Source organism: Mustela putorius, unplaced genomic scaffold, assembly GCF_011764305.1.
Source record: "Mustela putorius furo isolate JIRA1106 unplaced genomic scaffold, ASM1176430v1.1 tig00000596_pilon_pilon_pilon, whole genome shotgun sequence".
Lineage (NCBI taxonomy): Eukaryota > Metazoa > Chordata > Mammalia > Carnivora > Mustelidae > Mustela > Mustela putorius.
Genome location: NW_025421428.1, coordinates 13,483,233 through 13,509,238, shown reverse-complemented (window position 1 = coordinate 13,509,238; position 26,006 = coordinate 13,483,233). Strand labels below are relative to the sequence as shown.

General features: G+C 63.3%; 1 protein-coding gene and 1 long non-coding RNA gene across 16 annotated transcripts in view; one reads left to right on the top strand and one right to left on the bottom strand.

The window, feature by feature from the left end:
* The first annotated feature begins 1,001 nt into the window (after positions 1–1,001).
* RALGDS (ral guanine nucleotide dissociation stimulator) overlaps positions 1,002–26,006 on the top strand; it is a 42,944-nt gene continuing 17,939 nt past the window's right edge. For 5 of the 12 annotated variants that reach the window (XM_045082668.1, XM_045082667.1, XM_045082664.1 and 2 more), the window contains exon 1: positions 22,337–22,580. In XM_045082668.1, the coding sequence (XP_044938603.1) occupies positions 22,398–22,580 (183 nt within the window). In that variant the 5' untranslated portion in view covers positions 22,337–22,397. Of the gene's footprint in view, positions 1,205–7,051; positions 7,103–14,599; positions 14,803–22,336; positions 22,581–26,006 lie in introns of those variants that run through there. The other 7 variants (XM_045082673.1, XM_045082672.1, XM_045082670.1 and 4 more) reach the window with 6 other exon arrangements.
* Positions 3,537–9,700, bottom strand: LOC106006249. 4 transcript variants are annotated; one of them, XR_001180210.2, is made up of 3 exons: positions 8,301–9,700; positions 7,378–7,588; positions 3,537–7,087 (listed from the first exon to the last, which is right to left on the bottom strand). It is a non-coding gene; the product is annotated as an uncharacterized LOC106006249 (long non-coding RNA). The 4 variants fall into 4 exon arrangements; XR_001180209.2 differs by having other exon boundaries at positions 7,378–8,567; positions 9,494–9,700; XR_006607469.1 differs by having other exon boundaries at positions 9,494–9,700.

Below are 26,006 nucleotides of genomic sequence, written 5' to 3'. Positions count from 1 at the left end.
TTCAGGAGGTGAGCTGGCGGAGCCCCAACCCAGGATAAGGCCAGTGATGGTCAGTGCGGGGGCTCAGTGAGGGTGAAGAACAATGACCCTGAGTCCCCCGTTCACGTCCACATCCGGACTTGAACTCAGAGCTGAGTGACCTTGATCTCTGGGATCACTGCATGTATCAAAAGGGATGGAATCAGGAGCGCCCAGGGAGTTCCTGGGCAACACTAAGTACACTCAACGCTCCCGCACCCCCGAGGTGGGCTCCTTCCTTTCTGGGCTCCTTCCCAGCCCTCTGACTCCAACCAGGGCTGCGGCCAGGGACAGGCCAGACCTCATGTCCAGGGTCCTGCCAGGAGAACCAGAAGAGATGTAGGGGAGGAGTAAGGGGCAGACTGACCTTCTTGCCTGTACTTGGGGTCCTCGGCCGCCTCCAGGTCCTCTGGCCCAGCCGCGCACCCCGCAGGCCTCTGCAGGTTACATGTGGGGAGCAAGACAGAAGGATAGCGCTCTTTTGGCGACTCCCGTGTAGATCTCCATGCCAACCCGGCCCAGCGCCCCATGGCCCTCCCTCGTCCGCTTGGGTTTGGGGCAGCACGAGGCCCGGGCGGGCGCGGAGACAGAGTGCAAGCAGCTGCGAGGGCCGCGGGGTACCCGCCGCGCGCTGGACCCTCGGTGTGCTGCGGCGAGGCGCGGCTCCCGCGCACGCGCTGGGCGCGGGCCCCCCACAGGCCCCGCGTGCACGCGTCGGTGGACACGAGGCCCGGCGGCCCCGGCAGGGCCCGCCCACCGCCGCCCGCTGGAGAAGACGCGCGCCCCCCGAGCGCGCCCCCGAGCTCGCGCGGCGGCGCCCGCCCCTCACACCTGCGGCGGACGGGGCGGGGCGGGGCGGGGCGGGGCGGGGCCGCGGCTGTCCCCGCCCGCCGGCCGGAGCCCGGGAGTCCGGGCGGAACCAGGCAGCGGGGCCCGAGCGGCCCGCGGCGCAGCGCGGCGCAGACAATGGGAGCGGTGCGGACGGCGGCGGCGGCGGTGGCAGCGCGGGCGGCGGCGGTTGCAGAGCTCCGGGCCCGGCGGGGACGGGAGGCCGCGCCATGAGCCCCGCAGCCGGGCGCCCCCCTGCGCCGCGCGCGGGCCGAGGCGAGCGGCTTCTGCGAGCCCCGGGCCCCGCCCTGGGGCTGGCGATGCGCTGCCAGGGCTGAGGATGATGGTAGATTGCCAGGTGAGTGCCCCTGCTCGGCCCCGGCCGCCCTCCCAGCCGGCGGGGGTGGAGGGAGGACCGCATGTCCCCGGCCCACACCCCATCCGGCGAGGAGAGAGCACGGCGCCGGGTCCACGCTGAGCGCGCGCTTACGCAGTTCCGCGTCCAACCCCTCCTGGTACAACTGGGAAACTGAGACCAGGAGAGCCGGGGACTGGCCCGGGGCGCGTGAGGTGAGGGGAGTCCGGAGAAGAAGAGAAGGTTCTGGCCTCCCAGGCCGGTGCTCAACACTCCCGTGGGGTTTCCAATGGGAATGAGAACCCCTAAGATCCTGGGGGACCCCGTTCACCCCCTCGCATCTGCAGCTGTTTCCTCTGAGCATCCCCATCCGCCCCCAGGTGCATACACACATGGACTTCACTGATGGGGGCCATGGGATGGGGTCGGAGGAGGAGTGGACACTGGAGAGGTGACAAGGGGCGAAAGAAGAACGGCATTGGAGGCAGTCATGGGGCAGGGACATCCAGTCTCCTGGGAGCATGCCCAGGACTCATCCATGGGGAGGAGAACCATGTCAGACTGGTGGCCAGGGGGTCCGAGAGGTGCTCAGGGGGCTACCCGGGCTGGGCACTTCCCCCAGGACACCTGGAGAGGACAGGCTCTGGGGTGCTGGGTATACCACTTTGGGCACCTGGACTATGAAGAGACCGACACCCCCCACCCCCAAGTTGGAGGGGCTACAGCACAAAAGGTCTCAGCTTACTCTTCTGTCCTTTGGGCTGTCGGGACAGAGTGTCCCTAGGGTCCCACAGGCTTGTGGAAGGGTCTGTTGGCTTTGGATCTCCATCCCGGACACACTGTGCTCACAACCCTGGGAAAGTGCTTTGTAGTTCCTTGAGGTCCTTCAGAGGAGAGGACGGGGGAGCTTGGGCGGCCTGTGGGGCTGAGGACCTGGGGAGGCAGAACGTGGCAGAGCACTGACCACTGGTCTGGGTGCCAAGGTCAAGACCCTCCTTGCTGCGGCCTGAGGGGCCCCATTTGGAAAGGGTTCCAGAGTCAGTGTCCTGCCCAGGGTGAGGAGGCCTTAGGAATGCACCGATCTCGAGGACTGGAGAGAGAAATGAGGGACAGGGGGGGCTTCTGAAGCTCCTCACATCACCCCCAGAGCCCCCAGGTCCTGCTCCTTTTACCCTCTAGGGGCAGGGAGAGTCGCTGCCTTGACTACACCCAAACAAAGGTGTGTGTGTTGTTTTCTGGTTTTCCTGTGGGGCTGCCATGCTGGTGCTGACCACCAGGGGTCAGGCTGTGCCCACTGTGCTCAGGGAAGCCACCAGAGCAGGGAGGGGACACCCAGGGGTCATGCTGGGCGTCCCCTGCATCTCCCCCAACAGGCTCCTCGGGTTGGAGCCTCCACGTCCACCACGTGAGCTGCTCAGAGGCAGGAGGGGCTCTGACACCCTCTCGTGGACACATTCAGCTACCGTGCCCCTCACACTCACCCTAGCAGGGGCTGTGCGAGGCCTGGGGGGGGGGAGGCTGGAAGGTCCCCAGGAGGGACCCTGTGCTCCAGGAGGTCCCAGCCCAGAGAGGGGGATGGACCAAAGCGCCAGAACAAATCCAGGTGAAAGGGAGGGGCGTGAAGGCAGGGGGGAGGGGGGCAGGCAGGAGCCCCTGGCGGGGGTCTCACAGCCTCCAGGGTGAGCGTGATGCTGGGAGCAGGGTGGGAGGAGCGGTCCTGCCCCGTCTGCGAGCAGTGTGCTGCAGGGGAGCCTCGGGGGCACAGAGGGTTTGGCCGAGAGGAGCTGGGAGAGAGCTGGACATCGCTCTGGAGGGAGGGGCGGGGCCAGACCCCAGCCTGCAGGGAGGGCCTCCTGGCTGTCTGTGCCGTGGGACCCACGGGCCTCCCAGGCACCTGCTCACCCTCCGAGAGCCAGAATCCCGACTCGGTGAGGAGCCCCTGCCTCCTGGTCCCTCAGAGGCCAGGGCTGCAGTCCCCACTCAGGCCCGACTGGGGCGGGCTCCGTCTCCAGGACCGTTGGCGGGTGTTGGCAGGAATCATCTGGGCAGTGTGTGGTGCAGAGAGATATTCCAGGGGGACGTCCTGTGGTCAGGCTGGATTCAAGGCGGGGAGCCTGAAGATGGCATGTAATCGGGGCTGACTCTATCAGGCCCTCTCACGTGCTCTGTCCTCACTGCCCTAGGTGACCTGCTGAGTCGCCATCAGTTTCCTGGGGCCCAGAATGCTGGCTTGGCTGCACTTGGCCAGGGTGGCCGAGGTCGGGATTCGTCCTGGGGGAGAGGGTGTAATCCGTTTTTGTTGCTGCCATAACAAGGTACTACAAATTGGTACGACTTTGGCTCAAAAGAAATTTATTCTCTGTTGGTTCTGAAGGCAGAAAGTCCCAAATCAGGTGTCAGGAGTTCTCTGGGAGAGCTTCTAGATGTAGCTTCTAGAGCTACATCTTCCAACTTCTGGTGGTGCCAACCCCCCACAGCATTTCTGGACTCACAGGTGCGTTGCTCCAAACCCTGCCTCGGTCTTCACATAGCCTCCTCTGCGTGTGTGTGTCCAGTTTTCCCCTTTTTGTAAGGACACCTGTCACTGGGTGAGGCCCATCCTAACCCGGTGACTTGCAGGAAGACACCGTTTCCAAGTGAGGCTTATTCACGGGTGTTGGGTTTGCTTTCTGGGGACACAGTTCAACCCACAGTAGGAGCACTGGAGTGATTCTCACCCTGAAGACTAGGCACCCAGGTGCGCTGGGGGCTGGGGAGAGCAGTTGGGGTGTGGGGAACTCGCTGGTACCCCTCTGGGGCAGACCCCCCCCCCCAGCCCCCAGCACCAGCGGCGGGCTGTGGTGTGCCATCAGGAACAGCAGGTGGCGCCGTGACCCCCCCTTTGCCGCTTCCCCAGCCCAGCTCCGTGCACCGCCCGGTAGACAAAGGTCTCACCTTCCAGTTGCGAGGAGACAACACTCAGCTGTAAACACAACAGCAGCATCGTCATTTCAGGGGTGACACACACCGCAGAGGAAGTCAAATAAGGTGGGGCCACACGGTAGTGACTCGGCGGTGCCCCGGAGGGGAGGCCCGGGAACCTAGCAGGGCCAGGCCCCCGCGGGTGGGGAGTCGGCGTTTCCTTCTTCACCCGCAAGCCAAGCTGTCCCTTTGCAGCCGTTTTCAGGGGCTCCTCGCAGGGCAGCTCTGGTTACCCTCTGTGGTTTCCTGGCAGCTCACCGGTTCCTGCCGGCCAGGGCGGCTGTGTCTGATGGCGGCACTTGGAAGCCAGCCATCCAGAGACCTTGCCCAAGGGACGGCAGCAGCTGCCTGAGCCCCCCCATCCCCGCTCACCTGGTGGGGTTCTGCCCCATCCTCCTACAAACTGGAGAGGGCCGCCTTGGGCTGAGGAGAGGGGCCCCGGGCTCCCCATGGGACAGTTGGGGCTTCAGGGAAATGAAGCCAAGTGCCCAGCCTGCTCCTGGCCCCAGAAGTGGGGCAGTTTCTTACTGTAGCCCTGGGCACTCCCGGGTCCCAAGAGGCTGAGGCCGCTAGCCCTTGACCGTGGGTCACTGACTAATTCCCACAACGGATACTAACCAAGAACCTCTGCAGGGGTCGCCTTGGCGGAGAAGACGAGACCACGGCGACGAAATACAGGAATGGGGGGTGTAGGACAGAGAGTAGTCCTAGGAGAACGGCTGGGGACCTGGGGTCGGTCGCCACTTGGCCATCAGCAGCATGCCAGCCACTGGGCTGTGCCCTGCACAGTAACTCCCAGACCCTCCCCCACGTCCGCAGGTGCTGTGGGCAGCCGGCCTGTGGCGCCTTCCCTGAGCCTGGCCTTGGGCTGCGGTGTCGCATTGTATCCGCAACGTGGGTACCACTGCTGTCTGCATACACAGAAGGGGAAACTCAGGCACTGGACGGTGAACGGTCGCGGCAGGGCCGGTGGAAACATGTCCTAGTGTGCAGACAAGCCCGGGGAGGGGGTGCTGGGCCGAGGGGCTGGCACCACATTCCTTGTGATTCCAATGAACTTCCCATGTCAGGGCTGGACAGGCCCCGAGGTGATGGTTAACAGTGGGCGTGGAGACATAAACAGAGTTAATGAGCCCCTTTAGCCTCCCACTCCCCCCCCCCCCCCCCCCCCCCGCTCTAATGAAGGCCTTGGGCTCTGCGCTCTGTGTTTTCTCAGTTCTGAGGTTTTGATCCTCCGAATCTTCGCTTAGGGTCGCTGCTGGGTGCGTCTCCGTGGGGTTGGGGCTGAGCTTCTGGAACCGAGACGTCTCCTCCCAGGGCAGCCGAGCCAGAGTGAGGAGGTGGAGAAGAGAGGGCATCCCCCGAAAATGACAAGCTCCAGAAGGAGGGAGAGTCCCCATGGCAACCTGCAACCTGGAGCCGTTGCCTGGCAACCGCGGGCCCCCAAACACTTGCAGGCAGGAAGGCTCAGGACTAGGGCTTTCCAGTGGCCTCAGTAGAGACCCTAGCTGTAGGGTCTGATCCACGGTCACCCACAGCCCCTGCCCTAGATCCTTCCTGAGGGAAACCCCAGTCTGCTTCTCCCTCCCCCTGACTCCACCCTGCCAGTCAGCCACCTTCTGTCATGCCGTCCCCCTAGCAACAGAAGCTACTTCCTGGATACCTGAGCCCCGTCGGTGGTCGGTGGTGGCCGTGGTGGCGTGGTGTCAGAAAATGTAGGGTCAGAGGACACAGTAGATGAGCAGGCTGCCAGCCCGGGGAAGAAGCTGGGCTTGGGGTCCAGGGAGGGTGGAGCGGTTAGAGCCCCACAGTAGGGGACTCCGGTTCTGTCCGGGCCAGCTGAGGCTGACTAGCTCTGTCGACCTTGGCAAGTCGCCAACCTCAGTTTCCCCATCTGTGGCCCCATCTTCCCCCATGCCTGTGTGTTCACCATTCGGTGCATGAACACTGGGCTATATATAAATCATGTCACTACTGGGGCTTTGGGGTGGTCTGGACCAGACTGGCCTCTGAGCTTGCTTCTCCATTGGCCTGCTTCACACCTGGGTGCCCGGGGGAGGCAGGTGACCTCACGGTTAAGGCCATTGGCTGGGAGGGGGACACCTGTGTCCGTATCCCAGTGCAATGCTTATTACCGAGTATCCTTGAATGGGCGCTGAAACCCCTGAGCCTTGCTTTTCCTCCCACTGTGAGCAAAGTGGAGAAGAAGGAACCCCAGCCTTGTGGGCTCTGTTAGGGCCCACTCTCGCTTATGGGCACTGACCCCGACCCTAGCAGTGAGCACGCAGACCAGATTGTCTCCACAGGGAGGGAGCAAGGAACCCCCTGCCTTGCCTTGGAATGGAGGAGAGAGGGGCTTTGGGGTTTAGACTGCCCTAGGGGGTGGATTTTGGAGCTGGGAAGCCTGTGAGGCCCAGGTACCCTCAGATGTTCGCTCTAGGAAGGGCAGTGATTCGTGGTCTCGTTGGTGATCTCAGGGGTTCCCCAGTGCCCTCAGGGAACCAGGATTCTAGTCTGACCTTGACCATTCCTTCACTCTGTGGTCTGGGGCCATGACCCCGCCCTCTGAGCCTCCCAGGCACCCTCTGTCCAAAGGGGAGAGGACGTGCCCACCTCAGGCCTTGGGTGGCATCCTCTGCCCTGTGCCCGGCCCACACGTTGGATCTGGGGCGGCGGGGCTGGCTTCCATTGCTCCCGCGGCGCGTCTCTGCCCACTCTGGCCAGCCACCCCTCACTCGTGCGCGGCGGGAGGAGGGGCGGGGCGAGGGCGGTGCAGACAATGGCCCCGGGCCGGGCGTCGCCCGGAGCGGAGACTGGTGGTCGCTGCAGGCCGGGCGCAGGGCGACAGCAGGCGGCGCGCTCCTGTCCTCGGCTCCAGGCAGGGTGCAGCCCCTGCCCGAGTTCATGCTGGTGGTCCCGCCGAGCCTGCGGGCGGACGAGGTGAGCCTCAGCCAGGCTTGCAGCTGGGGAGGGGGACGGGGAAGGGCCACACGGTGGCGGATGATAGGATGTGGGAGCGCTATCCCCCGCCGAGAGCACCCGGGTTCTTCCCTCTTTCTGGGCTGGGATCAGGAATGCATTCCCTTGGGGAGGGCGGACCGTATCTTCTCTGCGTGCCGCCTGGGGTTCCCGGTGTGCCCACCTGACCTGTGTGTGCGCTGCTGGGCTGGGGAGGCTGTGGTCGTGGCTTCTGAGTTCTGAGCCCAGAAACCTACCCACCACGTTGGGGATCCTGTGGCGTGCCGGCCTTCCTTTGTCCCCTGCGGTCCTCTGCCTGTAACCGCGCCGTCAAAGCCGGGAGGGCGGGACCAGGATGTTTAAGCCCTGGGAACCGCCACTACCTGAGCTGCCGCCCACTGCACCCGGCTGGGAGGGCGGAGCCCGGCCTTGAAGCTCTCTGTCCTTAGCTCTCAGCATGCAGGAGGTCTAGGGGGAGAGAGAGCGCAGGCTTGGACTCTCAGGATCCCAGACTGGTGGTTCCCTCAACTCCCCCGTGGACTCAGGGATGCCCAGGTGTGTGAAATGCTCCGGAAGCCCCCGCTACCGTCTGCAGCGCAAACCCCCCGCAGGTGGCAGGAAATGTCTCTTCCCCCTCGAGGAAGGCAGATGCTGGGGTGGCCCACCAGCTGTGAAGACAGGCGGTGTTGACTGCCCCTGGGGAGCAGGGGGCTGGCCTTGAGTCGAATCCACGTGGTTTTCTAGGTGGGGAAACAGCCCCACCCCACCCCCCCGGAGAAGCTGCGTAGATGGCCAGGCGCTACCTGAAGGCGAACTCCACCCGGATCACCTTCCCCCCTGGGGCCAGAGTTCTAGGGTGTGCTGCCCAGGAAGGTGCCCTGGGGTGCCCTTTGGCCCTCTGGTTGTTCAGGGCTGAAGTAGAAGGGTGAGGTCGTCCACCTGGCCTGAGGCACTGGGTGGCCAGACAGGTAGGTGACAGCTGCGGGCGGCAGAGCGAGGTGAGCGGCCGGGGAGGCAGGCAGCGCCCAGGGGAGAAAGGCCGAGCTGGCCGCATCCCCCGCCGGCCCCCACCCTGCAGCACAGGACTGTATTTCCGCAGGATTTCAGGGAGTTTTCTACACAGCCACATGGGGCCAGGAGATCCTTGCACAAAGCACACGTCTCCCCCTTCCCTTCTCACCGGCCCTGCCAGAAGCAGGCGTGGGGCAGGCCCTGAGGGAGCAGGCTCCCGGGTCTGGGGACCCAGGGTGGCCACCGTGTTGAGGCAGACGTGCGGGGTGTGGGGGTACATCCGAGGCTCCGGGGTACCGTGAGCAGTCCAGCACCTGCACGCAGGAGCCTCTCCATGCCTCCAGGGGACGGCGCGCACTGGAGTGACTCTGTGGCCACGTGTATCCTCCTGTGTGCCAACAGTGGGCGTGACAAGCCTAGTGGCAGTGTAGTGCGCCTGTGTGGGGAGGGACTCGTGTGGGGCGAGTGGAAACCATGATTACGGGGTGGGGGAGAGGCAGCACACGCACGTGGGGCACGCCAGTGCCTGCGTGTGCGTGTGTTTGTGCCTTGCTTTTCCAAAGGACGGGGCCCAGGTTGTGACCACGAGGAGACCCGCGTGTTCCTGCCACCGTCCACTGGCCTGTTACTGGGTTTCTCGGCTGGGAAAGGGGTTAATAAGTGTACACAGCTCGTGAGGTTGGGTTGCCTGATGGCAACCTGGAGACCTGTATCGCCCTTGGAGGGTCCCCAGCACAAGGGGCATCTTGTAGACGTCTCCCTCGTAGGAGCATGTGGAGGCGGACAGGAGAGGCCCAGGGACCTTGCCAAAGAGGAGAAATCAGGGAAGGGCCAAAGTCGTGGTCTTGACCGAGGGTCAGTGGGGGACAGGAGGGGGACAAAGGCTGTGTCTCTGAAACTGTCACTCAGCCCCAAGGCCCTGACCACCCCCCTCCCCGCCCCCCGCTCCTCCGGGAAACTTCCCTGCCGGAAGAGGGAAGCAGGCCCCAGCCCGGCTGCCTCCTGGCCGCCAGCTGGAGCCCCAGATCCCTTCCAGAGCCCAGGGCAGCTCTGGAGGTCCCCCTCTGAAAGCAGAGACCTCCTTCCCAGGCCCCTGGGCCCCCACGTGCAGGCAGCGGGTGGGTGACGGCACCGGGCACACGGTGTCTCTAGCACAGCGGGCAGCCTCCTCACCACAAGGGCCCATTTGTCCCAACTCCGCGGCCCTGAAGCCCCAAGTGACCAGGCCCTGCTGGGCACAGGGGCCTGACTGTGGGCTCAGCTCCCCCCACCACCCTGCCCTCCTCAGCCCGCCCTGCCCATGCTGCATGGACCGGCTGCTTAGTCTGGGCCAGACCCCACGGCCGTGCCACCTCTACTTACCCAATGAGCGGAGACCCATTCCCCAAGCACTCCTGTCGTGCCAGGAATTTCCAAAGAAGCGAAAAGCCCAGGCTGAAGCAGAGCTGAGCTGCCCGCCTCCCCACCCTGCTGTCCTCCCACGGCAGGCTGGCTTCTGGGAACCTCCTGGCTCCTGCTTCCCAGAAAGCCTGGCTCGCCTCCAGCCTCTGCTCCCAGCCTCGCTCTCTGGAAAGCACTCGCATGGCAGGTTGGCAGAGAGGCGTGCCCTTCCCATGCCCTTCCTCCTTCCCATCCCTCGGGCTCCAGCCTTGCTGCCTCCTCCAGGAAGCTTCTCGGAGGATCTCCCCATGAGCAACGCGCGTGAGCCCCAAACTCTGAGTATTTTCCAATCTGGGGACTTTGAAACTGGAGGAACTGTGTGGACCGTCGAGCCTGCTGGTGCGTCCCGGGGATTTGTTGAGGGCCCGCTGTGTGCCTGGCTCTGTTGGGGGTCCCTGCCTGCACTCAAAGAGGTCATACCCCTTCCAGTTCTTAAGAAGAGGGAAGAACCGAAAACACACTTAGAACACCAGTGCTCCTTCCACTCCTGTGACGGCAGCACGTGCGGGAGCAGCACAGTCACCCGCTTACCCGTGAGCGGCTGCGGGAAGGCGTCTCGGGCCCGGCAGCGTTCTGGCCCTGGCATGTGAGGGGAGCGGGACCCATGCAGCCCCCAGGGAGCTTACAGCCCACGTTGGGGGGATGCTAGTCTGTGAACTGTTTTTTTAATCCCCTTCGGGAGCCTTCCTCCTCATGGCACTTTCTAGCTCCCCCCAACCCACGTCCATCAAAGGACGCAGCAGGCTCAAGCCCTCTCACCCTATTCTGTGTTTTCTGCTCCAAAATATTCACCTTCTGACGCGCATTTTGCTTCTTATGCCCCCAGACCAGAAGGTGATTTTGACCCGTTTTGTTCCCTGGGATATCGCTGGCACCTGCCCCCGGCCTGACGCCTAGCAGGGGCTCAGGGTGCCCGTGTGGGCTGAGTGCTGGAGTTGTAGCCTAGGGCTTCTCTGGTCCGCGATGGGGATGCCACACGCCACTGCTGGTCCTCGGGGCCGTGGGGTGAACTGAAGTTCAGAGACTTTTACAGCAGTTCGAATTTGCTGGGAGGATTTTCTAGTGCATTTTCTGAAGGATTGGTTGTCCCTGACTCAGTGTCCCAGGCTGCTTCGGGGTCATGTGGGGCCCTATCCTAAGTGCTTCCATCCAGTACTTCAAACTTTTGGGGTGGAGGCCATCCCCGTGTGGAGGCCAGGACAGGGGTCAGCCAGTGGGAGGCCTGAAAGTCAGACGATGGGCTCACTGTCAAGATGGGCATGGGGGCAGGCCCCAGGGGGCAGGGAACTGTCCTCGCTGGCTCGGTGGTGCCCTTGGCAGGGCCGGAGCCTGCCGGGCAGGGCCTCGATTCGCGGAGCCTCAGCCTCTTGGCAACCCGTGTGACTCAGTGGGCTGGTAAAAAGGGCCGGCAGGCAGGCGGCCAGCACAGGGGAGCCCTGGGCAGCCGGTGAATCAGCAGCGGGAGCAGCCCACCAACCTCCCGCTGGGTTACCGTTCGGCCTGGAGTAGGGCCAGGCCTCAGCTGCCGAAATAGCCCCTCCTTGCCTTTCTCCCTGCCAGCTCTCCTGGCGGGGTTTCTTGTGACCCCACCATTCCAGGGGGTCCCCGGGTCTCCCCGGCCTGGAGCAGGGGAAGGGGCCTTCCTCTGGCCCCTCTTGGCCCTTTTATAAGCAGTGCCCACAGAAGGGCACCGGGAGGCTAGGATCTCGCTCACCTCTTACTGTATAGAGCCGGGAGCGGCTGAGAGCCCAGCCTCCAAGCCAGGCTGCCGTGTGACTTGGGGTGAGTTTGCTGCGTCTCCAGGCTCCTGTCCCTGAGCTCACGCCCTGAGCTCCGGTCCTGGCCTCTCACGTCGTGACTCTTAAATTATATCCACGCGGGCACATCAGTGAATGGTAGAAATATTAGGGGGAGGGGCGATCATCGATTCCAGCTTAGACACTGCGTTGCGGGGGCGGGGGGGGAGATGCCAGGGGACATCAGAATCAGAATCCCAAGCTGGGTGTCATACTGGGGGGCAGACCTCTCCCCCGCTGCCGACAGGGACCCAGCAGCCCCAAGCCAGCCTCTGCTGCCAGGAGCAGATCCACGTGTGACCTTGAACCCGGTCCAGAGCAGAGGAAATTGAGCTGCCTTCAGGGCCAGACAGGACAAGGCATGCACCTGGCCTTGGAATGGACCCCCTGTGCCTCCTTGGGCTAGTGGTTTGCCCTCTCTGGGCCTTGATCTTGAGGTCATTGCTGGGGCTGTATCTGTTTGACAGATGCTTCGTGGAAGAGTGCTTTGCCCCCGTCAGGGACCCCCAGAGACAGGGCCAGGCTGGGCTCGTGGGGGCCGAGGGGATGGTAGGAGCTGTGTGTGTGCCTCCAAGGCATCTAAGTGTGGGCAAGCCTTCGCCTTTGGCTGCAGGCAGCGGTGTTTACAGGGCCCTGGGTCCTGGGCCTCTCTCACAGCTGAAGGGGGGGAGAGCCAGAGTAGGTGCACCCCAGTTCTAAGCCCTTTCCCGGCTGTAGGGGCTGGTCTCCCGCATGCAAGGCTGCAGCGTCACCTGACCCAGCAGAGCCTGAATGGTGGTGGCCGCAGGTCCCCAGAGATGAGGGGGCGGGGAGCTGGGCTGCCCCACGCCCCTGGCGGGACCCTGAGTTGGGTCAGGAGGCTGCAGGAAAGAGGAGCCGAAGCCAGGCAGGCCTCTCCTATCTGCTTCCTGGACAGGATGTTGTGCCGGGTAAACAGCTTAGAGAAGAGTCACTGCTCTGGCTCTGAGTCACAGCTCCTAGCGACAGCCACTAGTGTTTATAAACAATGTGCTTTGTACCCACCAGGGCCTGTCCCCCGGAGCCCGCAGGGGGTTCCCCCAGATGTGGAATGCAGCAGCCCACCCAGGAATCTGTCCCCCGCCGGAGGGCTTGGGTCTGGGTGGCGAGGAGCGGTGGCGCGTCTGTACACGCATGCGGGTTCAGGAGTGGGGGTTCGCTACGTCTGGGCTTGTGTGTGGCTGCCCGGTGCATTTTCCTAGAGCCATCTGGTATGGCGGGCAGGGCCGAGGACTGTGGGCAGGTCCCAAGACCTGGGGTTCCGGGACAAGCGTCTCAGGGATGGTGCGAGTGTTCCCCCATGTCCAGTAGCTGCACAGGAGAAGCTTGTGTGTGCTTGGTCGGGGGGGCAGCCCCAGTAGGTGGCAATGTGGTGGGAATACAGGGGAAGCGCCCCCCCCCCCCCCCCCCCCCCGGTCCCCAGCCCCCAGAGCCCTGGCGCTCCGGGGCTGGTCTTTGGTTCCAGGCAGTGACAGTGACTCGGGGCACCATGTGGTGACACCAGACTGGCAGGGAACAAAGGCGTCTCTGCTCTCCCCCTCTTGGCTGGGGGGAGGGGTGGACGCGCCCCGCTCCGCCCCACCCCTCCCTTGCCCCGCCTCCTCAGGGCTCCTGCTCTCCTGGCCTCTAGCTGACAGCTGGTCTCCTGCAGTGGTTGCCTGGGCCTTCCCGGTCAGCCGGGCCCCAGTGAGCTCTGCCCCTGCAGAGCTCCTGAAGGACTCGCTCGAGACTGGGTCCTGAGGCCAGAATGTTCGGTGGTGGGGGCCTGGGGTGGGGGCAGGTCAGGGTACCCAGTGTGGATGGCTGGGGATCTCTGGACAAGGGCACAGAGAGCCTTGTTTGACACTCAGGAGCCATGGAAAGAGCGATGGTCCCTCACCAGGGGCCCGGTCCCCAGGAAACGCCCAACAGATACACCTAAGGGGCAGCCCGGTTCCCTGTTGGTTCCCACCCTGGACACATGCTTCCTCTAAGGGCCTCTCCCACACCCCCGGGCACATTCGCCCAGCTAGAAGCACTTTCCCGTCCACTGACCCCATCCGCAGCACCGGGCTCAGGGGCGCACCTTGCACTGAGGAGGTCAAGCCTCAGAAAAGGCCCTCCCTCCCCTCAATTCATCTGGAGCCCCCAGAGGCACGGGCGAGCTTGCCGGTACCCACAGGGCCGGCAGGCTGCGTCAAGCGATGCCCGAGGTCCCGCAGCTAGGGGACAGCCTCTGCGCCCCGGGGCCGACTCCCTCCTTGGAGCCTCCAGCCCGGCTGCACCCTGGCCTCTGTTTGCTGCTGGGAGACAGTGAGCATTTCTGAGATCTCCACTGGGATCCAGCGGCGGGGCCCACACGCTAGCCCTGCACGGGCCTCACATTGCGGTTTGGCGCTCGCTCTGGGAGACGGAGCCAGCAACATCTGTTGAGTGTTCATTACGTGCCAGTGCCGGAGCAGGCTCTTGACCGTGGGAGTGATCAGGATGCACATTGCCGAATCCCCAGGCACCCTTGGGCCGATTTTACAGATGAGGAAACTGAGTCAGTATGAAATGCTAAGTCAGTGGCCCAGGGGCTCAGGGTGGGCTGATTCAGAGCCCGGTTGCCTCTGCTGTGTCTCCCAGGTCAGAGTTAAGCGTCACCGTGTGCAGGAGGCCACAGTGGCTGGGGGGGGGGGGGGACCCCCACCACCCCCTTCACCCCCACCCTCTCCCACGTAGAGGCTGAAGGCAGGGAGGACCTGGGATTCTCTTGCGGGCAGCGGGACAGAAGCTGTTGGAGGGATTTTACTGCGTGGGGAGCCGGTCTTGGGCTGTAGGCACAAGGGTGGCATGAGGGGGGCATGTTCCACCAGGAACCTTCAGCTCAGTTTCTCCGATGCCCACCCAGCCCCCCAATCCTGGGATGCCCATGTCCCCAGGGAGTCCTAACTTGTGCTCACAGAGATTCTTTCTTCTCTATAAGAAATATCCTCTGGAGCCCAGTGATGAGAATTCCAGGTCAAGAGAGACCGTGAAGCTGGGGTGGGGAAGAGTTTGTGTTTGAAAAACCTGCGTATCTCTCACGTCCACCCCCACATCCATAACAGTTCAGGAAACTGAGGCTCGGAGAGAAGAGGAACCTGCAGGTCCCATGGGAAGGCAGGCTGGGCGGGGACAGGAACCCAGTCGGGCTTGGAGCGGCCCTCTCCGCCGGGTCCCCTGCACCCCACAAAGCCACCGGAAGAGGATGTGAAACTCAGAAAGGCAGAGCGAGTGCTGGCGGGGCTCCGTGTCGGAGCGGCATGGTGGGCTCCAGCACCCCCGCGGTAGGCAGGGGACCTGATGTGCCTCCAGGCCGGCTCCGGAGCCCCTGCACCACCCTCTTTGCTCCCAGCCCCCGTGGCACCCTGGCAGCCAGGAGCAGGACGTCCACCCGGCCAGGGTCCTAGCAGGGTAAGGAAGCCACCGTGCCTCTCAGCCTCTGTCTTTGCCCTGAGACCTCGGGGTCTGGGGATTCAGGCTCTGAACACTGGTGGAAGGAGCGTCTGGGCATTCTGTGGGGATGCAGACAGGTGCCAGTCTTGGATTCCCCCTGTGAGATCTCAGGCAAGTCCTTGCTTCCCTGGGGCCTCAGTTTTTCCATCTGTCAAGTGGGTGTATTGGACTCGATCCCTGGTTTCCAATGGCTGATGTGCAGCCAAATGGGAAAAATGGGCAGAAAATCGTGAGCTTTTCTTAAACCAAATGCCTCCTTTTAACTGCTGCTAAACGAATGGTGTTTCTGACAGTGTGTCCTCCTAGATACCTTTTGGTGGTGCCTTTTCTGGAATAATGGTGATGATGTTTGGTTTCTGGCTTTTTTACTACCCTGCTTGGCAGGAGAGGCAGTTGGCAACCTCGGTTCGTCCTTACAGTTTAAAATGAGATCTTACGCCCGGGAGCCAGGGCAGAGACGCTCGAAGGGAGAGTGCCGGGAAGGCTTCGGGAATGAAGCGGCAGCTTGGCATGGGCGGGGTCCTCCGTGCCCCCCCCGATGGCACCGCGCCCAGCTCACAGCTGCCTGGTAGCCCCATGGGCCGAGCCCTGTTTTGATCTCGGTGACTTGTACCTGCTGCCTTTCTAGCTCTGGGAGAAGGTTTCCCGGCAGGCAGTGGGAATGGGGATGGGGCCTTGGGGTCCTGGGGAGACAGCGGGGCCCACCCGAGGACCTGGTCTGAGCTGGAGCTGCTGGGCCAGCTCAGGACAGAGCCCCGTGCCCCCGGCCTTGGCAGGCCTGTGGCCTGGTCCCAGCGGGGATTCCTGGCCCTGCCCGTCATGGGCCCGTCATGGGAGCAGGTATGACAGCCACGCCGATGACACCAGGCCTAGGCACTCGGGCGCCCGAGCCATCGGGGCAGGCAGGCACACAGACGGGCAGACTGGCAGAGGGCCTCCGCAGGAGCTCAACCCCTGCCTGGCTCCCGTGCCACCATGGCCCGGGAAGCCGGGCCCACTGCCCCCAGGGCCAGGAAGGGCTGGGTGTTCTTTGCCTGTGTCTCTGTGGTGACGGCCAGGCGCAGGGCCACCGCCCACCGCACCACTCTCCAAAGCCCCACACGTTGGCCGGCACCTGTGCCAGCAGCAGCCACCGAGGTGAGTTTCTGGGGCAACTTGTGCTTCTGCCGGGAGGCCGGGGGGGTCCCAGCCAGTTCCGAGGCCCGGGAAGTGGTTCCCGACCGCCACCCCTCCCTCCCTCAGAACTGGTTGAAGGAGCCTGGTGGGAAGCCAGCAGGTGTCCTCAGCCCCCATCCGGGTGTGAGAGGAGTGGGCACCGTGAACCCCGGCCCAGGCCGGCCTATTGACCTGCCCCCCGCCTGGGCGGCCGCTGCCGGGTGGCCGTGGGTTGTCCTAGCAGTTCCTGGTCCTTTGGTGCTTCTCAGATTTCCAAGGGCTCTGTGCATTGTTTTATTGTCTGCTCTCCTGAGATCCAGGCGATGACAGTATTAGTATCTTCCCATTTTCCTGATGGAGAAACTGAGGCAGGAAGGTGCAGAGCAGGGACTTGAGCACAAATCCAGGCTCCAGGTCTTAAGAGAGAACTTTCCAAACCTACAGGTCCCCTCCTCGGTGTATGTGCCGTGCTCCTCGGACGCAGGCTCCGCAAGGGACAGGACCCCCGCCTCCGCCTCTGCTCGCCCGCTGTCCTCTCTCCGCCACGCTGTGTTTCAGGCTCTTGCATTTCCCTCTGTCTGTGTCCCCTTCTGCTTCTTTCTCCTTTCCTCCCGTCACCTCCAGCCGTCACACGGCAGATGGGCGGCTCGCAGAAGTGTCGGGTGTCCGTGGTCCCTGGGGCGTTGGGCACTGAGCAGTCCAGGAGTGGCGGCGGCATTGTCAGGGTGGCCCCCGTCCCCCCTCTGTGGATGGCGTTTATCATGGTGAACGGGCCGCACTGTGTTCCTCTGAGTAACGCCACACACAGCCGGGGAGTTGGGGGCGGCGTGGGCGGGTGAGCACCCACTTCCACGGGAGGCCAGCGAGGCCCCAGAGCAAGCCCAAGGCCGATCCGGGGCCCATGGGATGCCCGTCCCGGGCCGCTTCCACGGCTCCAGGCATTGATGTATTTTGTTCTCGTTGCCCCCGGGACAGTAACGCCCTGTGAGATCAGAGATTGGGGGCGATAATTACGTCACATCCCTCCACCCAGGATGGACTCCTGGGGGTTTGGACGCCTCATTTTCTGCCTCCTGACCAACTCCGAGCTCGCCCTCGGGCCTGTGGGAAAGCCCCCTCCCCCCCAAGGAGGAGGAGGAGGAAGAGAAGGAGGCCCCTGGAAGTTCCCAGGAACCCGGAGACAGAGACGGAGGGGGTGGGGCTCAGCCCAGGCTCTGGGCCCAGGTGTCCCAGCCCCTGCCGCGGTGTGTGCTCACCCGCCCACAGCAGGCCAGCCCAGGAGCCAGGCAGGCCAGGAATGGTGACGCTGACATAAGGAAGTGACCCAGGAGCCCGGACAGGCTACACCCTCTTCGTGTGCTCCTCGGGATCTAAATATAGCCCACAAAGGACAGACAGGGGCCCTCCACCTGCCCAGAGGGAGGTGAAAGGTCTTCCCCCGAGGCCTGACCCAAGTCTGGGTGGCCACCAGCGCCCTCTGTGGCCTTGGCCCAGCCCAGGTGGGAGGAGGTGATGAGCAGGACCTGTGGCCCCGTGGCGGCTCCAACTCCTCCCCAGCACTGCGGCCGGGCCCAAACCCCATGCCCCGGGACCCTGTGCCACGGCGGAGCTGGTCTAGAGTGGAAGGACAGCAGCACGTAGGGGTCACCTGTCACGTACTGGGATGGGTGGCAGGTGGGAAGCACGGGCCCGGCAGGAGACCGGGGCTGGCTCGAGGCTCCAGGGATCGAAGCAGTTCTGTGGGAGCCTGGTGGGGCGCTGTGAGGGGCCCCAGATGGAAGCCAGAGCCACTCCAAGCAGTCGGTCTTTTGCCCTGAAGGTGGTGGGGGCACTTTTGAAGGGTCGAGACCCCTCTGACTGCCATGCGTCTGGGGGAGCAATGGTGTGTTGGAAGCAGGAAGGAGACGGGGCCCCAGAGGTTTGGCCTCCGTACCCCTCTCCCTTCAACTGCTGCTCGGGGAGCCTCCCAGCCAGGCAGTGATGGAAGGCCCGATGGGGCCCGAGCCTTGCCCAAAGGAGACCGCTGCCGGTCAGCTCCCGCCCAGCCTCCCGTGGCTCGGGAACACAGACCCCAGGTGACCGAATGGTCTGAAGTTACAGGAGAAGCAAGAAAGTGGATTTTTATATGAAATCACCTGACCTTTACTGTTGGCTCAAAAATTTTAAAATACTTTGCGAGCCAAACAACACACACGCGTGGGCTGGATGTGGCCTGCTTCCAGCCCCTGACTTGTCAGTTCTCAGCCCGTCTTGGAAGCTTCCTCTGCAGGGAGCATCCTGGCCCCAGAACGGTCTGTACAGCGTAGCGCAGTTCTCGGGGCACCTTGTGACCCCCGAGGAAGGGCAGGTGCACTCCCCAGGGAAAGGCTGGGAACCTGGGACCGCTGGGGGTGGGGCGAGCTGTGAGCAGGATGAGGGATGAACGGAGGGCCCCACGTCCAATAACCCCACACCTTCTACAGTACTTTGTGGCGCTTCTCCCAGCAGACCCTCCAACGGCAGGGGCAGTCACCTTGGTTTTCACTCACCAATATCACCAGGCTGCCTCCAGCCGCAGGTGAGCCGTAGGGCTCAGTTTCCCAGCACCCACAGCCATGGCCTCCAAAGGGAAGCCCGCAGCCTTATTTGTTGTGACTATGCTCAGGGGGCCCCTAGGCGTGGGGCGAGCCAGGCACATGGATAGTGAGGAAGCTGGCCGGGTGTGCACTGCCGTGACCTGGGGTCTGGGGATTGTTGCACTCCCTCAGTGGCTGCTGGGAGCCTCAGGAACCTCAACGGTGAGGCTCAAACTCTGTCCTTTTTCCTTTTTTAATTTCTATCATGGCAACTTCCAACTAGACAGAAGAGTGGGGAAGTACATCAATACATCCCAGCCGTACCGCTCCCCGGTGTTCCAGGACACTCTGGGGTCCGCTCACCACCCACCGCCCCAATGTCCCGCGTCCCCTACGGCAGATGCTGTTTGCACAGATCCCAGGCACACAAATTCCAGTATGTCCCTCTAGTCGGCACTGCATTGCCACGATCATGCCCGGACGGCGATACTGAGTATCACCCAACATCCAGCAATGTTCAAATAATCTCGATCGTCCCTTGGGTTTGGTGGTTTTTTTTTTTAATAGTTGCCCTGTTCAAATTACCATCCAAGTTGATCCAGTGTTGCATCTCGTGACGTCTCTTACCTTTCTTTCAGTCTACGGCTTCCCCTTTGTTTATTTTTTCTCCTGGAACGAATTTGTTGAAGAAACTGGGTGGTTTGTCCCATAGAGATTCCTACCGTCTGGGATTTATGGACTGTCTCCTCCCGGTGTGTTTAAAAGGCAGCAGCGCAGCCCCCTCCCACCTCCCCCATAATTCCCCCAAATGGAAGTTACATGCACAAAGCTGGTGGGGTTCGCGGTTGGCTTTTGGCAAGAACACTTCATGGATGACTTTGTTCTTCAGGTAGCACCTACCGCCCTGGGCCCCTCTTTTGGGCTGCCCCTGCCCGTGGTAAGGGGTCTGCCCCACAGCTTTGGGGCAGGATCATGAAGGGAAGTGCGTCACGGCTCAGGAGAGGGTCTCGCAAGCCGCTGGCGCCCCGTGAGCCCCGTGAACCGCAGCCCCAGTCACTGACCGCGTGGGGCGGAGTCATGGGGACCCCGAGCACCTGTGTGAGGGGCTTTACCGCTTACCTCCTTAGTCATGCTCCCTTTACGCAGGAGAAAGCAGCCTCGGAGGTGCGGTGATTTGCCCGGGGAAGGGGGGTCCCACAGTGAGAAAAGGCTGGTAGCTCGGCTTCAAACCCAGGCGTCTCGGTGTGCAAGCCTGCCCTCAGCCACACCAGCACTCTGGGAACTGAGACGTGTGCAGTGTGCACACAGCTGGAGCCGTGAGCAGGCTTGCCAGGAGCCCAGAGGAGAGCCCCCAAAGTGTATGGGGGGGCCGCGGCAGAAGGACTGGTTGAGTAAAGGCTACGCCGTCCTGCCCCCTCCCCGTGGATAATGTGCAGGTAACCTGGGATGGGGGGGCAGCCCAGCCAGTTGTGTTGGGGGCGGGGCGGGGGCTGGAATTCCCCCTCCTCACCACCCCAGCCCACCTGGACCCTTCAGGCCCCGGACCTGGACCTTCAGGGTTGGAGAGGTGGGGACAGCCGGTGCATTCCTCCAGTCCTCGGGAGTCACTTGGCCTGCACCTACCCTTTTCCAGGCAGTAAAATGGGCTTGAGCTTGCATCCAAGGGCCCTCCCTGGGAGAAGGAGATAAAGAGAGCAGAGCAGAGGGAGATAAGTGAGCACGGGCAGGTGCTGAATTCCCTCCAAATTCCCAGAGGCGGAAAACTTGGCCCCAGGAGAAGGAGTGGGAAAAGGAGCTTCTAGCCAGAGGGCGGTGGCCCTTGGCCAGGTCACCTTTCTGTTGCTCCATGAGGAGCTCCTTCCTCCAACTGTGCCTCCCAACTGGCCCTCCCTGGGGGCAGAGCCCAGAAGCTTCCAAAACAGCCTCCCCAACTAAATCTACTCATCTTGCTAAAAAAAAACAAAACAAAAACCAAATAGCATTTATTACATGTGCATGATTATTACAGTATTGTAGAAAAATTAGAAAACTCTGGAAGTGAAAAGAAAAAAATGTGCAGTGCTGTTCAGAAATAACTACCGTCACTCTTGCAGAGGAGGTCCCTCTGGTCGAATGCATGTGTGCAACGTCTGGTCTGAAAGCATGCTCGGCAGCCTGGTTTCCCTACTCCCTGGTTACATACACCACGCTCGTGGCTCTCCGGGTGCACAGGGGCACCGAGGGTCCTGTGAGTTGGCCCAGGGCAGAGCTGTAATCCTCCCTTCCGTGAATATGCTTGTACAGGGACCCATGTCAGTGCCTCTGATTGCGTTGGCCTTAGGGGGAATTCCTGAGTGGATCATTGAGTCCAAGGGCAAGAGGATTTTTAACGCCCTTAATAGAAAGTGCCAGGTTGTCTTCTACCTGTCTTTGTCAAGGCCTTGCTTCCTGGCTGGAGGGTGCTCAAGCTCCCCGTGTGGAGAGCTGAGGCTTGGCACACAGCGGGCGCACACAACCGCTCCTGCTCTCTCGTTTTACAAATAGAGAAACTGAGGCCCAATAGTAGGAGACCGGTTCTGGGGACATTGGTAGCATTGCCAGGGTTGCTCGCAGCAAGGGCTGGGGCTCTTTGAGGGCTGAGGCCAGAGGCCAGGCAAGGCCCCAGCAGTGGGTTAGGTGTGCAAGACGGTCCTACTGATTTATGCCTGTAAATACCCTCGTGAGGGGCGCCTGGGTGGCTCAGTGGTTGAGGCCTCTGCCTTCGGCTCAGGTCATGATCCCACGGTCCTGGGATCGAGCCCCACATCGGGCTCTCTGCTCAGCAGGGAGCCTGCTTCCTCCCCTCTCTCTGCCTGCCTCTCTGACTACTTGTGATCTCTGTCTGTCAAATAACTAAATAAAAATCTTTAAAAATAAATAAATAAATACCCTCTTGACCCGGCTGTTAAGTCCAGCCTCCCTCTAGACCTCACAGGCTTCTAGAAGGTGTAGCTGGGGCTCCCTAGCCCTGCAGCCTGACTCCCACCCTCACACTGCCCTGAGATCTTGACCACTCAAGTCTCCAGTGGCCCCAGCCGACCAGCCAAGTGACCGGTGCTCCAGCCGGCAGTCGTCCCTCTGGACCCCTTACCTTCTTGAAGGTCTAGAAGGCCCCAGCCCGGTGGCATCTGTCGTGTTCTGCCCCCGCCCCGCCTCCTTCTCAGCTCTTCCACCTCCGTTCTGCTCCTACCTGCTCCCGGGCACGACCAGGGGCACGACCATGGGGCTAAAAGGCAGTACTGCAGACAAGGGTAGGGCTTCTCCCCAAACACACACAGCAGGGAGGGCTTTCACGAGCACGCGTGCGCCCAGCTCACAGCCGGGCGCAGGCACCAGCCGGCCAGGGCCCTGCATCAGTTCCCGGGTGTGACCAGGCTCAGAGAGGTAAAGCAATTGATCCAAGGCCACCGAGCTAAACTTCACTGGGAACCGTGGGAGCCAGTTCTGACACCAGGGCCGCGCGACACAGGCACCGCACCCACGCAGGGTGTCTCACCGCGGGCCCCCGCCCCCCCGCAGCACGCACAGCACGTGCGCTCCGGGGCTGGCCCTCCAGCCGGCTGGCAGGGGCGCGCGCGCGCGCGCACACGCAGCCACGGGCCCCGGCATCTGCGGCCCCGCCCCCCGCACCGCGTCGCCGGCCCCGCCCCGAGGCCCCGCCCCCGGCCTGACCTCCGCGGGGGGCCGGGCCGCGGGCGCAGAGCGCAGGGCGACGCCGAGCCGCGCGGGCCGCCGCCGCCCCCGCCGCGCGCCGGGCGGGCCCCCGCGCCCGCGCCGCCCTGGGTCCCGCGGCCCGGCCGGCCGCCCGCGCGCCCGCGACCGTCCATGGTGCAGCGCATGTGGGCCGAGGCGGCCGGGCCTGCGGGCGCCGCCGAGCCGCTGTTTCCGGGCTCTCGGCGGAGTCGCAGCGTGTGGGACGCCGTGCGCCTGGAGGTGGGCGGCCCCGACAGCTGCCCGGTGGTGCTGCACAGCTTCACGCAGCTCGACCCCGACCTGCCGCGCCTGGAGGTGGGTGAGCCCGACGAGATCGCGCTCCTCGCGCCGAGCCCCGGGGCAGCGAGGCGGGCGTGGGGGCTGCCGCGCGATCGGTCCGGACGTTCGGGGACCAGAGCGCTCTCTGGCCCCGCCGAGCCGAGGCGCGCCGGCCCCGCGCCCCTACCGCCCGGGTAGACTTGTTCCCGCGGGCTGTCACTGGTGACGTCCCCGAACTTCTGACAGCGGGGCCTGGGCCGCCGTTCTCCGTCGCCTGCCCCGGGGCCTGCGCCGGCCGTCGGGCTTCGCGGTGCAGGTGGTGAATAGTGATCAGGGCGGCGGACTCCTCGGCAGCTGGGACCACAGCGGCCTTCCAGGCGGTACCCCTTGCGGGCAGACGGAGATCCGATGTTCAGGGCTGCCGCGAGAAGGGAGCTGGAGGGCACCAGGCAGGCTTCCAGCCTGTGCTGCGAGGTGTCCAGGCAGGGAGGTGGCGGGAAGGGCCTCTCAGGCTGAGGGCGTGACTCATTTCTGCTTGATTAGAAAGTATGCGGACACCCTCGTAAGGATTGGGGAGGACTCAAGGAAGGGGGGTGTGCCTGTCACGATGAGGGGTGGGGGTCACTAGGTGAGGGCTGGGTCTCTGGTTTCTGGTGTGCTGTGGGCAGAGGGGCCCAGTGGGTCATGGGGTCACAGTGGGTTGGGGGGCTGCTCTGCCCCTCGAATCTGACTGTGCACCTGACTGCCGCAGAGGTGGCAGAATCCGGGATGGGTCCCCTGGCCGCATTCCGCCTGGGCATGGGGCCTGGACAGAGGCCATCTCTGGGTCCAGGGGCTCGGCACATATCTAAACCAAATCAGAGCCTTAATGGTGAAGTTTGAAACCCCTGCTGGTTAGGTACCCTAACCACCGCCTTGTGCCCCCCACCCTTCCATCACGTTAGGCCGCAGTAGCAGGATGGCCGGCCTGGATCTTGCGCCTTGTGTAGCCCCAGGGCCTTGACCGGGAGTAGATGCCTGTTTGCCCAGGGATAAAGCATGTCTCCATGCCCTTGGGGGGAAACCTTTGGTGGGGGAACTGTGGGCCTGGGAGATTCCTCCTGAGCTGGGTGGGTGGCAGGGCCAGGCGAGTTCTCCAGCCCTCGTCCAGCCACAGCTTCAGTCTTTGGCGGCTGGAGCAACCCCCAGGGACAGTGGGGGTGGGAGGCCTGACACCAGCCCAGTACTCATCTGACTTTCATTACGTCTGGCAGCGGCCTGGGCTTTGTGCGCTGGGAGGGTCTGGCCTGCGTGCTTGAAGGGGCCAGGCAGGTTTCTGGCCTGGGTGGGGCGGGCCCTTGCTGCTTCTCTTCCTCTCTCTCAGTCTGTCTGCGTCCCAGAGGAACCGAGCCGTACCCCTGCCCAGGGCTCTGCCTTGCCTCCGATCTCCACCCCCCCCCTTCCCCTCCCCCTCTCCAGCTCTCCCTGCTGCTCTCCCTCACCCGGCCTCAGCATCGAGATCCAGGCCATGGCGGCTGTTTAGAAATCAAAGGGGAAGCTTCTGGCTGCGGCAGGAAAACCAGGGTCCTGGCAGGAGAGGAGGCCACTGCCGGAAACCAAACACAATGACCATTTACCATGGGCCGAGGGGAGGGGGGTGGGCTGGGAAGTCCCTGTCCGTCCTGCCAACACACGCCCGCCCCCCATCCTGGAGCTGATTTCCTGGTCTCTGTAGCAGGCCAGAGCCAGCGTGACCCTGCTCGGGGTCCCTGTCCTCTCTGGAAACCACCAGGCGATTTCTGCCTGCCCTACCCCCGGCCCCATTTCCTTACCGTGCCTTCCCGCTCTCAGCTGCCGGATGTCCTTGCGCATCTGGGCAGCCTCCCATCATCATGATCGTGAGCCGGGTCACAGCTGGCCCAGCTCGGCCAGAGGGGCTCTGTGCTCTCCGGCAGTCCCCTGGCCCATGCACTTGTCTCTGGGCAGGCCACTGCCTTGGCCAGGCAGGAGGAGATCTCGCTCTGGAGCACCTACAGGCTGCGGGCCCTGCTCCCGCGCCCCAGCTGCCTTCGACGCGGCCCTGCAGAGTAGTTGTCCACGGCACTTTATAGTAGACGGCGGGCCAGCGGAGCGGGGTCGCTGCTCTTAACATACGCACAGCGAGGAAGGACGTGCTGCCAGGTCTTGAATGGGGGCCGTTATACATACAGCAGGAGCCCACTGCAAGGAACGGAGAGGGCTAGGGCAGAGCTCACAGTCAAGGCAATTAAAAGTGCATGGGGCCCCCGGGGTGGGGGCACGGTGGGAGCTGCACAGGGGACGGAACCAGGCTCAGGCAGCCCAGAAGCCCCCAGTCAAGGGAAGGGTAGCAAGGCAGAAGTCCTCTGGGCCAGAGGACACCGGGAAGAGTTTCCAGGAAGGAGCAAGCGGACGGCTGCACCCCACAGATTTAAAAACGCCGCAGACAGGAGCCGGTACTCTGTGAGAGGCTCCGTGCTAAGTATTTTGCATGAATTTTTGTCTCTTTGCTGTCAGGATTGCCCATTTAACAGACGAATCACCTGAGGCACTAGAGCTAGATGGCACAGACTTACTGAGCTAGTGAAAATGGCAGAGACGGGAGTCTGGCCCCCGTCGTGTGACCCTGCAAACCGCAAGGCCTGAGCATGGTCTGGGTGGCAGGGAACACGGAGGGCTTCTCTGTTCTTCAGGAAAAGTAACTAGGAGAGGCCGCCGCCCACCACCACCCCCAGCCTCCTGCCTCCTTCCTGGCTGGGCTCTTGATCACACTCTGTGCAGCTCTGCTCTGAAGTTTAAGCCCCAGGGCTCATTTGCCTTTGACCCTGGAGGCCTTAGAGGTGCAGCCTTGTGGGGGGTCTTTGTCTGCAGACTGGAATCTGTGAGGAGGGCTTCTTAGCTCACTCCAGACTGCAGGGCCTTGGAGGGGACTGACTGCTACCAGCTGGGCCCCCACGGACCCTGGGGTTCCCCTTTTGCTCAACTCCTCAGGGGTCCCAGGAGAAGAGGAAGGGGGGCCAGGCTGGCTGGCACTGGGCCCTCCTTCCTCCTGTAGGTGGGTGGCATTGAAGCATGCCTGGCTGGGTCCCGAAAGCAGCGGGGACAGTGGGACTCAGCCTTGGGTGACTGCTCACAAGCTGGGCTCGGTTCGATCCTCTACTTGGAAGCCGGACTTGTGTTTCCAGGCCCTGTCTTCGGGGCTGATAGAAGGAGTTGGAGTAATTACGCACCGGCCCTGGGCAGCCTCTGAGCAAGCCGGGTGGTGGTGGGGTGGGGGCGATTTCAGGACACAGTGCCCAGGAGTCGAGGACGGGCTCTTAGGGGCTGCTGGCCAGCTGCCCAGATGGCTCCCAGGACACGGCCCTGCACTGTGGCCACCCTGCCCCGGGCTCGGTCTCCCGGCCTCCTGGGCTCAGAAACGCGGTGTTCCCAGACTTGCAGCTCTGGCGACGCGGCTCTCCCCGC